The sequence below is a fragment of the Cydia amplana genome, chromosome 2 (genome assembly GCF_948474715.1).
Source record: "Cydia amplana chromosome 2, ilCydAmpl1.1, whole genome shotgun sequence".
In the NCBI taxonomy this organism is placed as follows: Eukaryota; Metazoa; Arthropoda; class Insecta; order Lepidoptera; family Tortricidae; genus Cydia; species Cydia amplana.
Genome location: NC_086070.1, coordinates 7,048,945 through 7,072,598, shown reverse-complemented (window position 1 = coordinate 7,072,598; position 23,654 = coordinate 7,048,945). Strand labels below are relative to the sequence as shown.

Below are 23,654 nucleotides of genomic sequence, written 5' to 3'. Positions count from 1 at the left end.
TGATGTCTATGCGGAGAATTTGGTAAGTCTCAAGAAAGTCTGTTCAACGCAGCGCTGGTGAAGGAGCTCACTAACTAACGTTACTTTTAAAACAAGTCTTCAGGGGGCCAAGCGGTGATAACAATCGTACAGTCGAATTCAAAAACATCTTTACTAGTCAACGTTCCAAAAATATATATACTTACACGCCTCTAAGAAAGTGACAATAAAGGTCTTGTACGGTCGCCATAAGATATATCGGAGCGGCCAAGGAGTTCACAATACCTGAACACACACTCTTCTAACGCCCTGACAATAGAGGCGCGTTCAGATATTTGCGAGCGCCGTAGTCGCTCCGATATATCTGATGGCGACTGTGCCTATATTCATACCTATTTTTAGAACGTTGGCTTGTAGCGATGTTTATACTCGACCGTACATCGACAAACGCCGATTGAAAAGAAAATGTATCGGAAAGACAGAGATGCAACGAAAGCTCACGTGATCATAATCTATAATATATATTATTTAACTTTCAATTGGCGTTTTCTATCAACGATTGTTACTTGGATAGGCCCCCGAGTGTATTCAATTAAACGCTATTACTTATCAGATATGTAACTTTTTTCAACTTTTCCTACACAAAGCGAGAGTTACATGGGTCTTACGCTTTTTACACTCGTTCTAGAATCTAGATTATCTAGATCACATGTTATGTAAATATAAATAGGCACATTGACTGTTAAAGTAAACACTTCTTTGGTTGCGATCAAACGTAAAACAGTCAATAATTTATTTTCTTAGGAATTTACTAAGAAATGTATTAGTAGCATTTTATTTTCATTAGTCCGTCATAATGCGTGGTAATAAGAGCGATTTCACACTGTCCGGTCCGATATCGGATCACGAATGACCTTCGGAGAAAAACAGCTAGAAAAATGCTCTATAGGATCAAGCCCTTTAATTTTTGCATAACGCTTTCTTTTGAACAACAAACAATAGTAAAATGTATAAAAGTGTATAAAATAAAGAAATATTATTGGACTTTACACAAATTGACTAAGCCCCACGGTAAGCTCAATAAGGCTTGTGTTGTGGGTACTCATACAACGATATATAATATACAAATACATAGAAAACAACCGTCACTCGGGAAATAATAAAAAATAAATATATTCAATAGGCACTACATATATTATTTAGTTTTTGATAGTCGTATTCGCAGTGCCGGATTAAGATATTTTGATGCCCTAAGCATTCCTAGACCATGGTGCCCCCTCTTCCTAGGGTCATCAAGATTACATTGAATTTTCTTGGTAAATCATTGCCGCATTACTGCTGAGAATGGACTTTTCAATCAGTCCCATCATTTTATCACGAAAATCGACAGGTCAGCAGTAAATTTGCAACAGTAATCCTGCTGCAGTCGCTATTCGAATGTCAAGTTGGCTTAACAATTAAAATGTTACTGAAAAAACGCGAGCGTAGCGAGCGCAAAAAATTTTCATTACAAAAAACGCCATTCGATCATATTCGATTGACAGTTGGACATTTTTACTTTTAGTCCCAAACAGGCACGGATCCAGGATTTCATACAGATAGAGATGGGATAGTTTTCTGTCAGCCTAGCTTCGGGCTTGATGTTTAAGGGTCGCAGCGAGGTTGTTTTCAGAGATGCAAGAAAAAAGAGCTTGGAGTTGATCAATGAAAGTGGACGAGGCCGAAGGCCTAGCTCCGCATAAGGCTGGACATCCGGAGCGTCCGATCGCGATGCGTTTCATAGTTACAATTACAACCACTGGCGAAGTGTGAGCAAGGCAGAATGCCCAGCTTCGAGAGAGGAAAGCTGGGATTTGGATCCAAGCCCAAGTGTAATTGAGGCAGTAGATCGACTTTGACGTGAGGTAGAATAAGGCCTCGCATAAGACCTGACGCCGAACTGCAAAAGAGTGGCTTGAAAGCGAATCTATGTAATCACGACTCTCCTACTGCTCGCTCTTTGGCTTCACTCGAAAGCGCAATTTGATTAGGATGCTTTTAGTTTTCGGCTTTCGCGGGCCCCTTATAACAATTGGACAATTAGGTCGCAGGATCGCGGCTATGCAGCAACTCGGGCTGGCCGATAAATTTGGCGTGCAAGAGAGCAAAATTCGCTATAAAATCGGTAACCTATGTCGAAAAAATCGGCTCGCCACAAGCCCGAAGGCAAGATTTTTTGACCTTAAGCATGAGCGTAAGGTCAAATCAAAGGCCTACATTGGAGATGTTCTTTCTTACATGCCCTCACTTTTTTACTCTTCTACCTTCGTTATTAGATGGGTACTTGTACATGTACAAAAACTTTCATGTAAGTACATACTCCATTACATTACGACTGCAATGCTAAATGCAGCCTGCGCGTTTTTTTGCCTACGCTTTTGGTGCCCCCCTAGACGTGGTGCCCTAAGCACGTGCTTCTTTTGCTTATTGGTTAATCCGGCACTGCGTAGGTATTCGACCTCCGATATCGGATCGGATGATACGAAAACGCTCTAATAACATACATATTAGTTAAAATACTTAATATTGGGCTGGTGACTGAAGAGGGGTTAATAATTAACAATAAGAAAATAAGGATTAGGTAAGTATGATGTTTTCATTAATTTTGCCCATAGGTACTTCAATTTCGTACAGTAAGTATGTATATATGAAAGTTTATTATTTAGGTATTTAATTGGATAATTGTCTACACACCCTGTATATATGCAAAGCACATAAGTACTTAATATAGTAACTAGTTAATATATCCGTTGACCTTAGTTACTTAATAGGTACTCGTTCGTTCCGTCAATTTCCTCAGGGTTCAATGACCATTGGTGCAAACGATCCATCAATTTTATAATCTAAATCGAGGAGGCTATTCAAACTTACATTTAGACATCACAATGAGATACATTATAGGGTATTTGACTCTAGTCACCTCAGTTTCTTTTTTCGAACTGTCAAAACGATTTCGCTACTATACTATGGAATTTATATGAAACACTAGAACGTGACGTCACGATCAAATTACCTACTCTTTATAGTTTAATACGGGTTTTAAAATAGAAATTGTGTCTAAAAATAACTGCTGTCTACGTTTCTTTATTAATCTTCTGGTGCTTTATTTCATGCGTGGTGTATAATAATTTATTTTAAATACAGTCAAATACCCTATTGAGTAATATAACATTCGCCTGACTCAAGCCAATAGACGTATGGGCTTGTACTAGCGAAATGTATCATTTTGATGTGTAAATGTACTTTCCAATTGCCCTCAAAGTCTTACTTAGCTTCTGCTTACCATTGAATCTAATATGATTTTTTTTAAATCCGCCTTTCCATTTTGTTACTTTTCTATTGGTTTATCATGAGAAGGTAACGGAATGGAATCAGAAAAATACATTACCTACTTACCTACTTTCTTCCTATTAGAATCTTGTTACGATTATTCTTAGTAGAAAAAAGTAATATAGATACCTACCTACCTATTTATTGTTAAAACTTTGTTGAGCGGATTAGTCCACTTTAGTTTTATAATCTTTTAAAAAATAAGAACAAAATTTTTATACTATTAATTTCATGTCTTTTGGACAGTTATTACGGTATAAAAGTAATAAATTGTGACGATTGTAAACTCACTGATTTCATGAGAACCTGTTTTTGTACAATAAAGTGATTTACTACTACTACTACTTTATTTTTTCTAAATAATTTAAACTAGGTTAACTCCTAACAATGTAATTTGATTTATGTTTTCAAGGTTTGTAAAATACTTTGTACCTGATTACGCTGAAAAAGATGTGTCGATTCTTTCCTGTAATTTTATTTATCTATTAATAACTATCTTCTGCCCGAGACTTCGTCTGCGTGCAATGATGATGATAATTGATAAAAACTATCCTATGTTCTTTCCCGGGCCTCGAACTATTTTCATAACAAATTTCATTTCAATCGGTTTAGCGGTTAATGCGTGAAGAGGTAACAGACAGACAGAAAGAGTTACTTTTTCAATCATAATAATGTATTATCGGATAGAGATCTCCATTTTTATAATCATGTCACTATTACAACTACGGGGTCTTTTTTTTAATCTACTTATTTAAAAGAAGCCTTTATCAAAAAGACATGTCGGCTCCGTTGAGCCTCTATAATAAATAATTTCAACGAGTGTTACGGGGTCATTGCCAGTTACAGATAGATAAGATTCAAATATTCCCACTAGCATTTAAATCGCTCTATTCCGATCAGAATTGGCACTCAAACTCTTATATTGACGCTAATAGGTGCTCAAATGAATGGAAATGGATATATAATTAATACAACAGTGTGACACTAGATTTAAAGACGAGCTGGTGTTGGTAACTGCTTCCTGTCTATGGGTGTTCTCGTGTTTCGGGGTCAGTGGACTGTTTGGACTACTTTGGACTAGTTGCTACTACTACAATAGGTAACCTATCCCTAAAGTGTCTTTGAATTAACTCCTTTACTTCCTGAGCAATTTTTCTTGATTCTATTAATCCTATAGACACGTACAAACTAATCAAGAGCGATAAAACGAGTCACTCTTCATGAAAAAAATTACACCCATCGGTAGGTACTCTTGAGTGTAGTTGTATCAGTAGCGTCAGATCGCGAGTCCGCAATCGCCCCTATCCAACACTTACCCGTTGTCCAATTTTAAAGGCCCGAATCTATAAACTGGTCGTTAAATCTCGCAGCGATTGTAAATTTTCTCCAGAGCACGTTTACGACGCCCCGCCCACCTGGACTTTGTGGCTGCATAATGGCCTCTACAACATCGATCGTCTATAAAATGGGGTGTGATGCGTTGTCGGTGTTCTTTGTGATTGGAAATTTACCTATCTGAAGCAATGCGGTCGGTAATTCCAGAGGTTGTGCGATCGATCGGTCCAGTGTAACGCGTGACCTCCACATCTTTAATAACTTTTTAACCAAGTAGCGCGAAGCGTTTTTTTTTCTTACGCTACTTATAGCGTGGGCAAAAATGTTTTCGTACTTATATGTCCGGCTGTCGCATTTCTAACGGATTCTTGTGGAATGTTGTGTACAAGAATTATATTGAACTTTTTTGTTGATTCAGAATTTGGATTTTTCCAAAATGACTGAGCCACGGGGGTTCGCGAGATCTAGGTACAACATCAATAGAGCCACTAAAAGACAATTTTATTTAACATCACAAACATCACATATTCGTACAGGAAATTTAACCAAAAAAAATCTTAAAAATTACTTAATAATTAGGTAACATAATAAGTACTAGTTATGTTGACATTCAAGCAGCGGGATATTAAAAAGCTCGACTCAGCATGCTGCAGTAAAATTACTACAACGCTGGCTTTAATTCCTAATAGGAGGCCATTTTGGTTCGCCCGAGCGACCGCACCGCTCGTGCTCTGTTCGCATTTGGAATGTCACTAGTTTACACTTAGGCTGTATTAATGTTGCAAGGTGTAAAAGCAACATTGTTAAATTATTGATGTATATTTTTACAACTTAACGCGTTGGTGCCACCCCTTTTGCCTGCTGACTTGTTTAGGTTCAGTACCTATATATCTCAGTAGTACCTATATTCCTCTAGCCAGCTTTCATTTACCTACTCATTTTAGATAGGTACCTACTTACTAAGTGAACTACCTACTAAGTGAAGGTTTGCAAAAAACATATTAGTAAGTATGTATATATTTGTAGAGCATAAGAATATACTGGGTGGTGCTCCACCCAGTATATTCTTATACTACATTTCTATTATCATAGAAAAACAAGTAAGTAGGTAAGTACCTACATAGTTGAATTTATCCCTTTAACAGTCTAATAAGATTTGATTCACAAAAGATGATGTTATAGGGTGGTTTTGCCTTCCAATAGGTAGGTATACAGATTGCGCCCTATATAAAAAGTTAAAATAGGAAAAAAAATATTCTATATCTATATTTATTTCATATATGTATATACCTAAGTAACCTAGGTAAGTCTGACTTAAAAATATAGGACAACAATATAAAACGTAATAAATGGGTCAAACGTAGTATTTGCTAGGAACCTACAGGGTACTTAGGTACCTATTTGAACTAATAGCTAATACATACATAGATGACCTGATCTCTTTTATTACCAAATAAACAATTATTGGCTAGTAAAAAGCGTCTCCCATAAACAAAATGACCCTAACTGTCCATATCGACCATTCCATACGTTTACGGCAAAAACATCACAATAACAACATAAAACCTATACTTATGCAATGTTCTACTACCGCACGCCCGAACCGCAACTGAAAAGGCAACTTAAGCCTATAAAAACCATGCACTAAAGATACCGACCTATGAAAAAGGTAATAAATAAATACAATTTTCACACCATAAACGATTTTATTTTAATGGCTATAAAGTTTGATCTCGCACTTACGCTTGTTTTTGTTACGACCCACGCGGATGAATGAAACGTGCGACGAGGACGGGACGTCAGTCGGAGCGGGATGAGTGATACCCGCTCGACCACGTGGCCCGCGTAAAACAGTCCGGTGCAATTCTCATTTTGAATGATTTTTATTTCACCGTTTAGTGGTTATTAAATAGATTTTATGAGCAGTTTTATTGTAGACTTAAAAACGAAACAGCCAATGGGTGATATGGTTTGACATAGTAACATTAGTAACATGTCATTTATTGGATGCTTTGTTTTGACTCTGACTTGATTTAAGTATGGCAATAAACTTCTCATTAAAATTACATTTACCATTTATTTATTTAGTTATATTAGGTATATAATTGTAAAGATTTTCTTATTATCGTTTGATGATAATATACGTAGGTATGTGTATGTAAACCAAAGAATAAATATTAAAAAAATGTCGTTTCCGTTTAAATACCAATTTTTTAATATTATGGGTCCTCTACACGATGGGCCAGCGCCGGCCACTCCAAGGGACGCAGCCATACGGTAGAATGAGATAGCAATATCAATTGCTCCCTCTAACGCATAAATGCAGTAGCTAAAAACGTAAGTACTTACTAGTTCCTATGGCCAACTTACACTTTTCTTAATAGATATAAATTTATTAAATGGTAACTACTTCGAGTAAACTACATATTATTATTTATAAAACGTAACACATTTACATATTTACTTATTAAAATATTAAAAAATATAAACCCTATAACTTAATATACCTATGGATATATTTAACAACATTATATTATTATAACCTAGTTGTGTAAATGTTGTAATTTTTTATTAAAGATTTTATTTTTATTACTACTTTTGTTTTACTCATTTACGGTACACACACTACTAAAAGAATAGCAATGTAGGTAAACTTCTTGCATTTTCATACAGTATCATAATAAAAATTACTTTGTTAAACGGTTTAATAAGTGCTTTAAGTGTTTGAAAATTTTACGATTTTGTTCGTGACAATTATAAATAACTGCACTTTAACTACCTGAAAATTAAACAGTTACAAAACAATACCAAATTACTAATTTCGAACGTAATGGTGCAATTTTGCTTAAAGCCATTCAGTTTGACATTTAGAAGTGCCGGAATGGTTTGTGATTGGCGGTGAATGTTCTACACGGGATCACTATTGGCGTAGACGAGAGCCGCGGGGGGGTGCGGAGAGCGAGGCGCCATTACGAACAATGGCCGTCCGAATGGTCGTTAGCAAATAGCTTTAACTCTTTCTAATATACGCTACGCAGGTAGGAATTAATGAGACGGAGAGGGTTCCGGCGCGACCGCCGCAAATGCGCCCGTCTCGCTCGCACGCGCCGCCTCAACGGCGCGCGGCAGCGGCAACGCTCGCCACGACGCGACGGGGAATTCGGAGTCGTAGAGCCTCATACGCGGGTCATAAACGATTCGCGGCCATAGTAGTGCACGCGCGAGAATCGATCCGAATCGCCCGGCGATAAACGCATCTCCCGCGAGGCGATCGTCGCGCGCCGCGTCGCCGAGCGATGAGTTCCAAGTTCATCATCGATAGCATGCTCCCGAAGTACCACCAGCAGTTCCACCACCAGAACTTATTCGCGGGTGCTGGTGCCTCGCCGATCGAGGCGTCGCTATCGTCGTCGCTGTCGTCGTCGTTGTCGACGTCGCTGAGCTCGTCGCTATCGGGAGGCCTGGGGGCGGCGGCGCTGGGGGCCGGCTCGCCGGGCAACGGGAGTCCGCAGCGCTCGTCGAGCTCGTCCTCGGCCTCGCCAGGGGCGCCGGCGAGGATGTATCCATACGTGTCACACCACCAGCAGTTCGGGGGCTCGGTGCCGTTTTCGGCCGGAGGAGGATTGTCCGCAGCGGACGACAAGAGCTGCCGGTACCCGACTTCGGTGGGCGCAGACCCGATGTACGCCTTGGGACAGCACAACGGAGGCGCGGCGGTCTCGGCGGCGTCGGCGAGCATGGCGGCGGCGGCGCAGTTCTACCACCAGGCCGCGGCCTCGGCAGCGTCGGCCGCGTCGGCGGCCTCGGTGGACGCCATGGGCGCCGCCTGCTCACAGCCCTCGGCTCAGCCTCTCCCCGACATTCCGCGGTACCCCTGGATGTCCATCACCGGTAAATGTTTTTCTCCTTGCATGATTGTGTTTGTGCTCGTTCTGAAAAAAAAAACGCAATTTATTTCCACAATTTGCTTTAACTTTTGGTAGATTAGTAGACGTACGTTATTAGGTACGTTTTATATCGGAGATAATAAACTAATTACTTTATAATTTCGTTTGTAATGTAGGTAGATACGTAGTCAAAGTTGAAAACATTCTGTAATTTTTATTCGAGACTGTTGACATTATTGATTCAAAACAAGAAAATTCCAATCGGAATAATTTATTTACCTACCTGCTCATATTTATACTTATTTATTACCTACTTCTGAAAACGATTAATATTGTAATTATGACTTCAATTACCTACTTAAACTGATTGCAGACGAATCAAAAATACAGTATTAATTTAGATTACCTACTTAATTACAAAAATATAAACATACCTACCTATTACATTCTAATGTGACGCCTAAATTTTTCTAATATCTTGGTAACCACTTATATTCATATATATAAGTAGGTATATACCTATAGGTATACCTAGCTATGTATCTACTTAAATTAACCTATGAACTATGATTATTGAAATCACGATAATTTATCTACCTGCCTACTTACTAACGTCCAGATACAAAACAATAATATGTAAAAAATTGGGACAAGTTTAATTATATACCTATTTAATATTATCCACGCAATTAAAAGCGTCAAATTGCCATTCCCATAACAATAAAATAAACATTAAAATATATGAGTAATTAAACAGTTGTTTAATCGTACCATTATCGGCATTTAGATAATTATAACTAGGTTAGGTTAGGTACTAAACATGAATTAAATAGGCAATTAAATAATTATTTATTGGTTGTTAAAACTGTAACAGGCTATTAATTTCATTTAAAAATATTTAACACGAACTAAATAATAACACTTTTTATATGCACATTTATATCGCGTATTTATTATTGTAATAAAACATATAAATGAATAAATAAATAGGTAGGTACCGACATAGTTTATGAGATAATGATAGATAAAAAAACTAAAACGTCTCATAAAATATAAATAATTATTTGTCAGGTGGTCATCTCTATTTTATGAGATTAATTATGAATAAAATTAAATCTTAATTAGAACCTTAATTATGTCAGCGTATAAATTATTTAGAAATAACAATAGACTAGTAGGTACTGTACTTAAATAAAATAAAAATCAGTAAGTACAAGAGTAAGTACTCTACCTATATATTCGGTTGTTAAACGGTACACATTTACAATACAATAGGTTTAAGCTTAATTAAAGGCTATATACACGTAATAGGTACCAAATAAATATTAGATAAATCGTTAAGGTACCTATTAAATAATAATACTTACATGACAAAAAAGTTTTCATTTAATTTTTTAATTATTATTAAACAAAATAATTTATATTCATTATTCCACCTAGATAGGTACCTATATATTTAGGTACTTCCTACATACACATATTTACTAGATACATATTTGCTTATTTAAAGATACTTTGGGCTAATTAGGCTTAAGTTAATTGATTCCATTGTGTTACAACAATTAAGCAGTTTCTGTTTATGTTACATGCATGAAAGTGTGTTGCCGTATGCCATAAACTTAATACCTATATGTTTTTGAAGAAACTACAATAAATACAACCAACATGGCCAATGTTCAGCTTCAGAATCAATTGACTTAAGACTAATTACAGAGCCTTAATTGCGGGCATTTTTTTTAATTCGCCTTTAGGAGGATTTTTGATTTTATAACCATCCGCCGTCGGCCACCGCAGCCGCCGGTATTAAGGGCGGGCTCATGATGTTCCGTATCCTCCCTTTGTGTTCTACTTTAGCACAAGAAGTTGGCCGTACTTTTAGCATTCAATTATTAAAGTGCAACCTAACACGTTAAACGACAGAAAAAACAGTAGAACTTTTTACACTCGCGGGTTCGAACCCCGGCCCCGGCCCAATGAGCTTTTCGGAACTTATGTACGAAATATCATTTGATATTTACCAGTCGCTTTTCGGTGAAAGAAAACATCGTGAGGAAACCGGACTAATCCCAATACGGGCCTAACCCTCTGGGTTGGAAGGTCAGATGGCAGTCGCTTTCGTAAAAACTAGTGCCCACGCCAATTACTGGGATTAGTTGCCAAGCGGACCCCAGGCTCCCATGAGCCGTGGCAAAATGCCGGGACAACGCGAGGAAAATGAATGAGTAGAACTTTTTACACTCGTAATTTTGGCCAATAATTAATACAGACACCTAAAAAAATAAACTGCTAATTAAACTAATTTCTCTTGTTATCTGTGTGCAATCACGGGAAACCAATAAAAAAAAAATTGCGTGCTTAATGCTTACTTAAATACTTAATTCGCTGAAAGGTTGATTGCCCCACTTATGTTAAACATGACCTAAGTTCCTCTACAATTAGAAATCCGCCTCAGTACGAATTGCGCATAATTAGACAACTTTATTTATCGCCAAGTCTAAACTCTAAATTCCGATAAGGCTATTTCAAACTCGTAAACCTAACCTGGGACAATCTAGGCAACTTTACAGTTAGACATTAATGTCACATTGCGATGAATTCTGTGCGGTCCACTTAGTACTCAAAAACATCTGTCCATTACAGTACTAAATTGCCTGTACGTTTTGCATACAATGGTACAATTACTTGACTCGATTTTATGGCCTAAGCCTTATTAACCGACTAACTATTTTGACATACGGATTAGGTACTTCATTTTATTAATGCATAATTAATTAATTAAAAACGCAAAGTATAAAATAGAAAGCAAGCGGTTTTTGCGTTGATGAAACAGGTCGAATTATTTGTAGGCATAAAAAAGGAGGTAACATAGCAATTAATGTGAGAGCTTATTTAATTAAAATTACAAAGAACTGAGTAATAAAATTACAGTTAAATGAGCACTTGTTGTATAAAAAGTAATTAAACATTTTGCTTGCATTTCGTTTATAGTGTAATTAAAGTGAATTATGATACCTAAAAGCGAAGGCACCTATAGCAGAAAAGATTCTGTAGGTAGTTCTAATTAATTATTTAAAAATTGTTGACATAGTTAGAAATGAATGAATCATTCCCATTATGTATTTCCATTTGGCCATTATTTTGAGTAATGATGTCTCCTTCCCGCTTAATTGTAGGTATATTTTATTTAAGAGGTCACCGTCAGTTATAAATATATTTTTTTCATATCAATAGTGAGTTTTACTAAAAAATACAGGTCCTAAATGGATGTTTTCTTACTTAATGAATGTCACATTGAGGTTTTGAACCGACCTTCTTATAAAAAATACTACTTAGCCTACATTTTTCATTTAGGTATATACGTATAGAAGCGGCAGTAGGTATAGATAGTCACCTGCAATAATATGTTACTCTCCGAAGGCCGCAAAAATATGTGACACGCTCTTATGGCTCTACAAATAAATATGTGTGACCTTTGTGGTGTAACATATTGTTGCAGGCCTACCTATCGAGGCAGTACCTATTGGAATTATTAAGGTAGTTTTTGAAGATAGGAACTTTTTTTCATTTAGGTACAAATGTACATTTTTTTTTGGCAATTAAAAAGAAATGATCAGCATAATTGGGACAGGCATTGAATTCCTTTGATTTTTTACCTCATGCTCCGTGGAAATCCCTCTGTCTGTTTTGCGATTTATTGAAACGTAATGCTGATGTATACAATATGTACTAAATTAGTACATACTTAAAAAAATTGTACCTCAATAGATCGAGAGTACAATAAACTCAATTCGGACTTGCTGTAGAGCATCTCCCCAGCAACCCCAAAATTTATTTAAATAAAATTCACGTAAATACTCGTACCTCCTCCTCCTTTTACCAAAAACGCTGAAAAAAAATTGTACTGCGGTTTTTAACGTTGAATCAGTTCGCCATGGCTAGTTAAAAATTACCTAATTGACGCCAGGACGCAAGCGCCTCAAGCCGACTTCTCAAACGTACATACTAAACTTTGTATTTTATATACAATGGGATACACACATTTTATTTATGTTATGAACTTGGTTTCTGGTGCGAGTTCCAATGTTTTCTTGTCAACCACCTGCCTACTGTTTAAAAATGATAGTTGTCCCTATTTTAATATGATTAGGTAACTGTTATAAATAATACCTACTGTTAGATAATAATTAGGTACGTATTCCTGAAGATTACACGGCCACATTATGAAGAAGTGTGTGTTAAAACATTTCATTTAGCCCAGAGACGTCCAGCCGTTCGCCACATGCCCCCCATCAATAACGGCGCGGATAAAATATCTCATGATCAAAGCCACTGTAACATAATAACGGCCCGTAGCTCACTGAAATTATATAAAATGGCCTATAATCGACTTGTTTTTGCTTTGAAAATGACCATTATTGTTGATTTGTTTCTAATGCCGGCGTATAAAAATGTCTCGAACGATACCGGAAAAAATCTGTCTCGAGAGAGACAGAAATATCTCAGCAGGTGTGGCGCGTGTGACACGCGGCGTCCGAAATTAAAATGGCCGAGATGTAGGTTCGACGAAATTTATTCCTCGTAACGTTCGTACAACAATTTTGACAATATTACGTAGTACGTTCGGGCTCTATAAAAGTTAGATTGAATGAAATTTGGTGAGTCAATGTTTATTTTTAGTGGCAATGCACGTACCATCGTGGCGTCGGGCACCATGTGCGCGGGACGGTGATGCGCGCACGCGCGAACCAACATGGCCGTCCCGAGTCCCGACCAGCCAATCGAACCAGTGCTCTCTACTTTTCATTCATTCATAGATAAACTTTATTAAAACTAACAAAAGAGTCAAATTCCTTTGTTAGTCAAAAATTGCTTGTTGATTATTTATGTTTTAGTTGGTCTTACGTACTCGTAGAGTTAAAAGTCGTATCTGTACGATATTATGACATATTTTATTAGGTTTTATTTTTTAATTTAGGTACTCTATGGTGAGAGAAGTAATAGAGACATTTAAGTGAAAATTTTGAGTTTTTGACAGTTCAGTGTTAAAAGTTATAACTAGGTACGGTACCTATGCTACTCGTCTTTAACGTGATTAATGAAATAGGTATTGCAAATGGGTTCAAAATACCTAAATAAATAATTAGAATTATGTAGGTATGTTTTTTCCCCAAACATGGAGTGTATGGCGCCATTTTTTTTAAACATACCTACAGAAACTAATGAAACTTGTTTCTGGTTAAATGTTGTTAAAAGACTTAGAATAGAATAAGCACCTATTAGTGCCACGTCCATTAGGGGTGTTTTTCTATGTAAGTATCAATATTATTATTATTGATTCAATAACAATTTCACCTTAATATCAATAAAATAACTTTAGTATAAACACACGTTTTTGGCTACATATGTACCTATTATTATTATTCACATACCTGATTAAATTGAATATAACGAGTAAGTATAGGTACCTACTTATAGCAGATAAAACAGAAGAGATAACTGACAATTTAAAGTAAAACTGTAAAAAGTATTGAAAATACTTATAACACGCGATTAAAATAATGAGATACCTACCTATTTGGCCCAATTAAAGTCACTTCGCGTTATCGCGGACAGGTTCTGAAATTTTCCTTTTGAGTTTTTGTTTTTTGCATTACCGTCCTCGTTGGCGTAAAAAGAACTGTAAATTATGCATATAAGTATTTTATAAATGTATTAATTGAGAACTGAAAGTGAGTAACAAACAATTAAGCTTATTGTTTTACTTAATAGAACTTACATAGCACGATTTGAAGTGTTTATAGCTGAAGTAGCGGAAAAAACAGCGGATAGTTATTAATAACTGTGGAAAGCATGCACTAATTATTTACACTCAATTAACCTACTTATTTGAAGTCACGGTACGAAATCAATCCACACTCAGGATCTGTCAAATGAGATAAAACCCAGTTTTCAAACACCTACGTAGGTTTTTATTTACGATATTCTTAATACATTGTTGCCAACATTCCCAAAAAACTATAAACAACTTCGTAAGAACATCATTATCTTTCTTACGAGAATTATGAGGCAGATACGGCACTCTTGAGTTAACCTTTTTAGGGAACTTTTGGTACTCAAACTGCTTTTGGCCCGGCTGGTTTACTTTCAACGCGACTTTTCGGTACTGATAGAAAGCTTTTATCTTCAGATTTATATTTACTGATTACTTTATCTCAATATTAAAACGGCGTCTTAAGGTTTTTAGTTGATAATGAGGTAGGTAAATAATTAATACTTATATATAATAATTAGGTACCAAATGATAACAGGCCTAAAAACGGTTTTGACCGAAATAATAATTAAGAAAGCTAAAAATAATTATCAAGGAAGTAAACCCGTTAAGTAAACCTACATTAAAAGTGTTTTAACGACTTAGTTTAATTAAAATTTTATTTTTTTCAAAATCATTACTAATAGCTTGCATACCGCCACTTTTTGATAATTTAATTGGATTTGCCTTATCGTCAAAAAACTATGTTTTTGGGTTTCTGTTTTTGTTGATGTATATACTTTGCCTACCGTTTATTTTACTTCAGCAATATTACCAAGACTTAGGCTGCCTTTAGACTTGTATGCTAAAATTCCGTTTCTAATTTACATTACATAAGTAGGTATGTAAAAGGTATTAATTACTTCAAGTTAAATCCCTAACTTTTGAGTCTAACTTTACGAATGTAGGTGCCTTCAGTTAAAAAAAAAACAAAGGTTTATTTATATATACCTACCTGTTACATAATTATGAATGTGCTATAAAAACTAGATTTATGTTACTACATAAAAATGGCAAACGATTACCTTTTATTATATTACCTATATTCGATTTGCTTGCAACCAATTCAATTGCAATCAATTACGCCATGGCGGCTATCATCTTAATGACATAATGACTCTATCAGACAATAGTTAAGTGCCGTTACAATACACGTAGGTGGGACGAATTTTGAAACCTGATTTATGAACACAACTATACATTTATGACTACTCCTCACTATATGTCTATGATGCAAGTGAAAAATGACGTTTTAACCCTTAAATGCATGATGTACGATGCAGCGTACACAAAAAACATCTAATTTTATACATAATTATAAAACCTATATATGTCTATTTATATATTATTTCAATAGTAAAACTAATCCGTTTTCCGATTTTTATATAAATTTACGCAATGTTTTAATTTATAAAAATTACATTCGTTTTAAGACGAAATGTCAGAAAATTTAAAAAAATTCCAGAATTTGATGATTTTTAGTATGTGATTTTGGATGTTTCTTTTGGGGTTTGTAATTATTTTATATTTAAAAACTCTATGGTAGGTGTATCGTAAATAGTGTACCTTTCTGATGATAGTAGGATTTATCATATATCTCTTACTGAAAATTATATATTTACATAAATATGATTTAGCCTATGCAACTTCTAACACTGAGTTCTCAGTGAAAATCGATGGTATATTTTTTACCATTTTTCCTATAATCAGCAAACAATTACGTAACACATATATTAATTTCGGGCAAAGAGAAAAGATCATGCATTTAAGGGTTAATTGTTACTGTCAGTATAAAGTTTAAGAAAATGAACGCAAAGGTTAAATAGGTATTAGTTACAAAATATTTTTCTGAAATAACTTGCAAATCTCCGGGAATTTATAAACATTCGGAATAAAAAGATTCAAAATAATCTCATATTTATTTTGGGGCTATTTAATATTTAAACTCCTAATACCTAAGCGAAATTTATAAACACATAAGATAAATCCGTGAGAAAATTCTAAGTTTTCAATTATGATTCTGTCCAAGTTTTTTGCCTGATCAATAAAACCAGAAAACACCATAATTAATGTCGAAAAAGTAAACAATACATTAGACAAGAAACTAATTAATTAGCTATTGTTGTTAGCTAATGTCTGCCTTCATGCAAAGATATTTTAAACGAATTTATTTTACTTCGGTTTATTGTTATGGCTTGGATTTACATAATCGAGTCAAGGCATTGTGTTATATTTACATTGTAATTGAAACCCTGAGAAAGGCAGACGATGACCTTATGACCTTAGAGCTAAGATTGAACAAGGACCATGTGATGTAGAACAAGATGTTACCATACATACATACATGTTACCATATACAGAGTGGCCCATTTAGATCGGTCAGTATGGGAAAATCTGAAACCAAAAGACATACGGCGATCTCTTCTTAGGAACCATGTCATCGAATTTAGTAAGAAGAAAAACTGCATTCATACAATTTAAAAAAAATGTGTACCTACCTACTCAGCTCGGGAATCGCACCCGGACATTTTGAAAAATAAAACTAACACTATTTCTATTTAGATACTGAAACATGATGTCTGACATGAATAAAATGCATTGTTTTCATTACATCTATTTTAATTTACTTTAGTATGTTTTCGACATTACCACCATTTTTTTCAATACCTACCTACATTTTACATACATTTTTTTAAATGTATGAATGCAGTTTTTCTTTTTACTAAAATCGATGACATGGTTCCTAAGAAGAGATCGTCGTTTGTCTTATAATTACAGATTTTTCCATACTGACCGATCTAAATGGGCCATCCTGTATATATGTTACCATCTGAATAATTTAACCTCATCTCAGTCTTGTCTGTGTATGATAAAGATCCTGACCGAATTTCTAGTATTTTTTTGCATTTTTAGGGTTCTGTACCCAAAGAGTAAAAATGGGAACCTAATACTTCTCCACTGTCTGTCTGTCTGTCTGCCACCTGACTGTATGTCATGATCCGTGATAGCTAGACAGTTGAAATTTTCACAGATGATGTATTTCTGTTGCCGCTATAACAACAAATACTAAAAAGCACGGACCTCAGTGGGCGAGTCCGACTCGCACTTTCCGGTTTTTTTCAAGAAGGATTTTTCTACTCCGTACAGCTCAACCGAAGTTTGAACCTACGATTTTTGACCACACACACGTATAAGTTAATCGAGTTTTGCGTCAATATCTACATTAGGATACGTCCAAAATGCAAGGCAAACCCATAACCATAGAAGATTTTTGACAGGTTCTATAAGCGTTGCCTGTAGAGTGCCGTTAGCAGTTTAGAGCCCCAGATGCCAATTTTAACGTAAGTACATTATGATCACATTGATGACATACTTATATCTGGGGGCACGGCAGTGCCCCCGCCAAGTCGATTATTCTTGTCAAGTTCATTCACGCGTTAATTTTACTCTTAGGTTAGGTTGTTCGTATTTACATGTATTTTGTATTGACGATTGACGATCGAGACGAACGCGCGAATGATAACAATATGAAAATAACATCAATGTGATATCAAAATGTACATTCGAATTAGCTTCTGGGGCTCTAACTATACTACTAAATCAAAATACTTAACAGGGGTCAAATTGAAATGCATGAAAATTTGCTTAAAAATGTTTTAAATAATAACATCTGTTTTTAGCGCATGTACCTTTACTTTTATCGCTCATATTATATGTAGGTAGAATCTGTGCGGACAGTGAAGAGTCGTGGAATGTATGAGAACCCATTTATACGACTCTTGTCTTTCCGCACAGACTCTAATATAGTGTATAGGTATAGCATACATAAGTACCTAGGCTTTTAATTATTATTTATGTTCTTGTCTTATTTACAATTGATTTCACCTATTCTTTGTTGTTATTATGCATGTTTAAAATAAAATGTACAAAAGCGATTTAATGGACAAATTAGTTTTATTTTAATATGGTGACATATTAGCATTTTAGAATAACATTATAGTTTTTAGACAATAATACTAGAGTATCACAAATTTCCCATGGTTCCCTTCATTATTTCATTGACTTATTTTTTTTTAGGGTTCCGTACCCAAAGGGTAAAAACGGGACCCTATTACTAAGACTCCGCTGTCCGTCCGTCCGTCCGTCCATCCGTCCGTCCGTCCGTCCGTCTGTCACCAGGCTGTATCTCACGAACCGTGATATAGCTAGACAGTTGAAATTTTCACAAATGATGTATTTCTGTTGCCGCTATAACAACAAATACTAAAAACAGAATAAAATAAAGATTTAAGTGGGGCTCCCATACAACAAACGTGATTTTTGATCGAAGTTAAGCAACGTCGGGCGGGGTCAGTACTTGGATGGGTGACCGTTTTTTTGCTTGTTTTTCTTGTTGGTTTTGCTCTATTTTTTGTTGATGGTGCGGAACCCTCCGTGCGCGAGTCCGACTCGCACTTGGCCGGTTTTTTATCTGAGTTCGACGTTCCGCACAGTTTGAAATGGCCACCTGCTAACACTGTTTTTAACTTATGTTGTTTATTTATTTATTTTGTTGGCATCTTCACACTCACACCCGATCTTAGGAATTGGCCAGTGTCATGTGAGAAGATTACTTAGGTACCTATGTAGCTGTAATATGTGCCATTCTCAACCAAAGGGTACATATTGTCGGTTGTCAATAAGGCGCAATTTCCATATAGCTTCAATTTGAAATCAACCTTATCGACAACCGACAATGTGGTACCTTTTAGTTGAAAACGTTACATATTTCTTCCCTTGTACATCCATTACGTATTATTTAAACGTTTTGTAATTGTGTTTGAGATAGACCTACATAGATACATTGAATTATCTTTCTCCCTTTAATGTCTAGTAGCAGCACATCTATTGCAACTAAAAGGGGAGTTGCATTTATTCTATTCTCTTTTTTGGTAATTCATAATCATAAAGCCATTCAACAATGCCTTGTAATATAACTTGTGTTTGTATAATATAAATTTATTATGTGTTTTTTTACTGTAGCCGTATAGGTAAATCGAAAGTTAAAGAAGAGACACTGTCTTAGAAATCGTTAAGAAACCCTTTTTTAATATATAGGTAGCACTTTTAAAATTAAGTATACAGGCTTATGCACATACCTAATGATTTTTAAGACAGTATTCGCATTTCCCTATTCCCTGTATTATGAAAGTTAAGAGCCACCATATCTACCTGCATGTGTATAATTGTATATGCACCAACATTAAAATATCTTAAGGCCAGGTGGGGTAAGAAAATCAGTTCTTTTGCTCAGGACAAGAGAAACAGTAGGTACCTAATGAGGATTCCCTACAAGTGTTTCTCTAGGGTCTCTTTCCCAAATAGTTTCAAGCCATAATGTATTGTTTGCCCGAATTTTCGTTAGTCATAATTCATTTGGTTCAGAAACGTGTCACTTTTCAGGATTGCCATAACACAAACCTAACCTAACCTATCTATAGGATAACCTAACGAAAATCCTGAAATGTTAACGGTTTCAGTTTTATGACTAATGATAATATGACAAACAATACATTATGACTTAAAACTTCATGGAAATCAACGGGACCCCGTTTCTCTAGCCCCGGTGTTTTTCTCACCCCATCTAACCTAATATGTAAAAGCCGTACACAGATCTGTGGTAGATTAAGGCGAATGTTTGTGCATGCCGTTTGCCGGAACAATGAACTTTCAGTACGATTGATAATAGATTTTCCATTTCCAGATTGGATGAGCCCCTTCGACCGCGTGGTCTGCGGTGAGTTCAATGGTATTTATCGTTTCAAATTTATTTTCTTTTACTTTTAAGTATATTTAGTTAATTGAAAATGGTGGAACGATTGAAAGCTACGACTTCGATTTATATGTATAAATGGCAAGTTTTTATAAGCCGATTCTCTAGTTGCCAACACAGTTCTAAGTTTAGATATTTACATCTTTATCGGCGTTTTGACACACCGCAATGATATTTATATTAGACATACTTTTACGTACTGTAAAACTATTAACGAATTTATCGCTTAATAAGGTTATTATCGTCAATCATTTCATCACCAAGTACTTCAAATGGGCTTTAAAGTAAATTCATGAAACATAAACGCAAAGAGTAACATTGCAGTGAATTGCAGTATTATAAAAGCATTGCATTAAATTTGCGGTTAATGTTACTGCGCGATTATTTTAAAGTCCGTTGGCACAGTGTCAACTGTTCGACGCCTTGTACCATTCCGTTGCAATTATATTCATTTCATATGTTCATCGATATATTGTTAAATAGGTACTAACTGCAACACTAATAAATGTAGGTAAACACATACGTAAAAATAGGAAGGAGCTATAAAAACACGTCAAAAGAATTAATTTTAAGAAATTGATTATGTGAAGTGCATTTTCGAAGTCCAATCATCGAGAAGAAGCTATAACGCTTATAATAAAGACTGTTACCAGGTTCTATTTTTAGCCTGTAACCAATTTTAAATACCATCTTTAAATTTTAATGGCTCAGCTGTTATTATCTGTTCTTAATACCATGTTCTATTAAATCGCGAATTTGCACAAAACTGCCGAATTGCATGCCAACAACGTCACGGTAAATTTCGGAAGCAAGGTACCTGCTGCAAAAAAGTGTCATAAAGCGATTGCGCTATTGCAAAAAGCGTCAGAAAGGGTTCCAAGATCTCAATAAAGCGGGACTTTCTCTTAGAACAATAGCGAATAGTGGGTCACTATCTCACAAACTAAACAAGTTAAGGTAAAATACAATCAGACAATGCGTTTGCGACTTTCCCCGTTCGTTCTGTCAAAACAACGCACAAAGGGTTCACGGCAATGGGTTGTGCAATTTTTTCCCTTGCAAAAATAGCGATCCTTTGTGTTAACAAGATGTTTACAAATAAGGTCCGAGTCAAAGGGTTTTAAATCATGCTGTCGATAAGTTTAAAGCGGGCTTAGAACCGGGGCCATTGTTTTGTTGGCACGGTCGCAAATTGCTTTATTACGCTGTTGCGGTCGTTCTGCGAAAGTTGATATCGCCAAAATCGCAGCCAAAACATCGTTTGTTGTCACACCGACTGTTGGATCTCAGGGTCATTTGTATACCTCTATACTTCTATACTAACATGTGCTTCTATGGTAGGTACCTATACGGTTTTAAGATCTAATAGGTGTATATGATTGTTTGATAAATATCAAATTCTTATGCAAAGTACCTACTGATGTACTCAAACCTTATCTTCCGAACTAAAATAAGATACGAATATATTATAAACAGAAGCTTGCCGGCAGCAAAGTACCTATATAAAATATCAAAACCGAATATGACGCCGGCGCCTCTTTATACGCCTTTATTATCCATATATTACACGCATTGATTAGCCAAACAAAACAAATTATCCTAACACTTTTAGAGCTTATAAAAGTCATTTTATAGCGCTATAACAATTAAGTGGAAATCACTGTCAATCGTAACTTCGCCGCTACAAGTGATTGACGCTATACACTGTTGTAAAAAAGTTCGTCCGCGAACAATAACCGACTTGAGAATTGACCATAAAGTGACGACCTTGTGGCTATAAAAATTTAACGAGCTCAGCTCGTAGTAGGTATAGTAAAACAAACTGCCAGATTTGTGAACGTGACTGTCATAGAAACAGCTGGCTCGACATGTGCAGCGCCTCGCGTATTTCCACTCATTAACGAGTTAAAGAAACAATTAACTGATTTATTGCATTTATGAAAGGATCTCTAAAATACTGGCCACATTCTAACCGCGACAATTATGAACAAAACACTTTTAACCCTTTCACATACCGTTATTGTTTAAAAAGTATTTTCTTTTTTAATTCTTTTATGGTGGATGTGTCATTAGCCAGTGTTTTTGACCTGAAATAGAGGCGCTCGTCACCAAATAAGCAGACTGGTCACGAATTCCAAATAAGTATATTCGCACACATTCGTAAACTGGTCACGTGTTGAGTTATTTTTATCTTAACTTTCATTGCTTGAAACAATGACATCATAGATAGAATAGACATGGGATAAACTTTAAGAATGTTTTACAATAGCCACAGCTTTGAACAAATAAAAATAGGTCTTATTTATTTTTTGAGATATGTAGGTATAATTATCAGAGATGCCATGAATATTCGGCAACTATTCGGTATTCGGCCTATTCGGCCACTTTGCCGAATATTCGGTATTCGGCCGAATGTTGCCTATTATTCGGCCGAATACTGAATATCTGTTGCACCTACTTAAAAAGAAAAATTGCACAATAAAAATAACCAAAAACTATGTAGGTGTATTTAGAATGTGTTCTTGGAAAGTTGTTAAATACGAAGACTATTTTTGTCTTGAGTATGTTTTGTTTGACTTTATTCATTAATGCTGTTCAACAAAAATATATCTTAGCTAACGTCATCTAACGTTGAGCTTTGTTAGCGATCAGTTTTCATAATAATTGTGAATTTGTGACTCATGCCGTCATGCCGAATATTCGGTATTTGGCCAAAACCACTATTCGGGGCATCTCTAATAATTATAATTAATCGTATCTATTATCAAAGGAAACATGTAGAAAATAACAACAAAACTCTTTATGTTACCAAACCAGTGTTGCCAGAACGCTTCCAGCTTATGTACAGTCGTACGTCAAAAAAGGTACGATTTTGATAAAAAAGGTACGGTTTTTTTATTAGTAAAATTTTCTTACAGAAACAATATTTCTATGTGGGTGGGGGGTATGGTGGGTGGATGAGTATAGTTTTCCTGATTGTTACTGACTGACAAATTGGCTTGACCAACTATAAGTGTAGTGTACACGTCATAGTTAACCAATTTTGTTTACATTGATATAGGTACATGAAAAATAAAATTTGTCAAGCCATTTCCGTTAGTTGAAAAAAGCGGCAAATCTAAAAAAAATGGTGTGAAGGGTTATGGTCCAATAGAAAACTTAAATTTCGCGCCATTTTATACTGACTAAGTTGTTTGACCGGCTATAAATGGCTGGCTGAATTTTGACTACCTGAGTTTTGTAATCTGGATAATAATGCCAAATAAAACGAAATACACTCAGATGACTATAGCTGGTCAAGAAAATCTTGTCAGTAAAAAAAGGCGCGCAATTCAAATTTTCTATGAGACGATATCCATTCGCGCCTACATTTTTCAAATTTGCCGCCTTTTTCTGCTGACAAGATCTGCTTGACCAAGTATAAGTAACTTTCTACTGGATATGCAAATGTACATAAGTATAT

At 35.6% G+C, this 23,654-nt stretch overlaps 1 protein-coding gene across 4 annotated transcripts in view; it reads left to right on the top strand.

Moving 5' to 3' along the window:
* Window positions 1-7,394: 7,394 nt before the first annotated feature.
* Window positions 7,395-23,654, top strand: part of LOC134662030 (homeobox protein abdominal-A homolog) — a 54,581-nt gene continuing 38,321 nt past the window's right edge. The window contains exons 1-2 of one of the 4 annotated variants that reach the window (XM_063518290.1): window positions 7,395-8,574; window positions 20,123-20,155. In XM_063518290.1, coding sequence (XP_063374360.1) covers window positions 7,980-8,574; window positions 20,123-20,155 — 628 coding nt within the window. In that variant the 5' untranslated portion in view covers window positions 7,395-7,979. Of the gene's footprint in view, window positions 8,575-20,107; window positions 20,168-23,654 lie in introns of all 4 variants that reach the window. The other 3 variants (XM_063518288.1, XM_063518289.1, XM_063518285.1) reach the window with 3 other exon arrangements.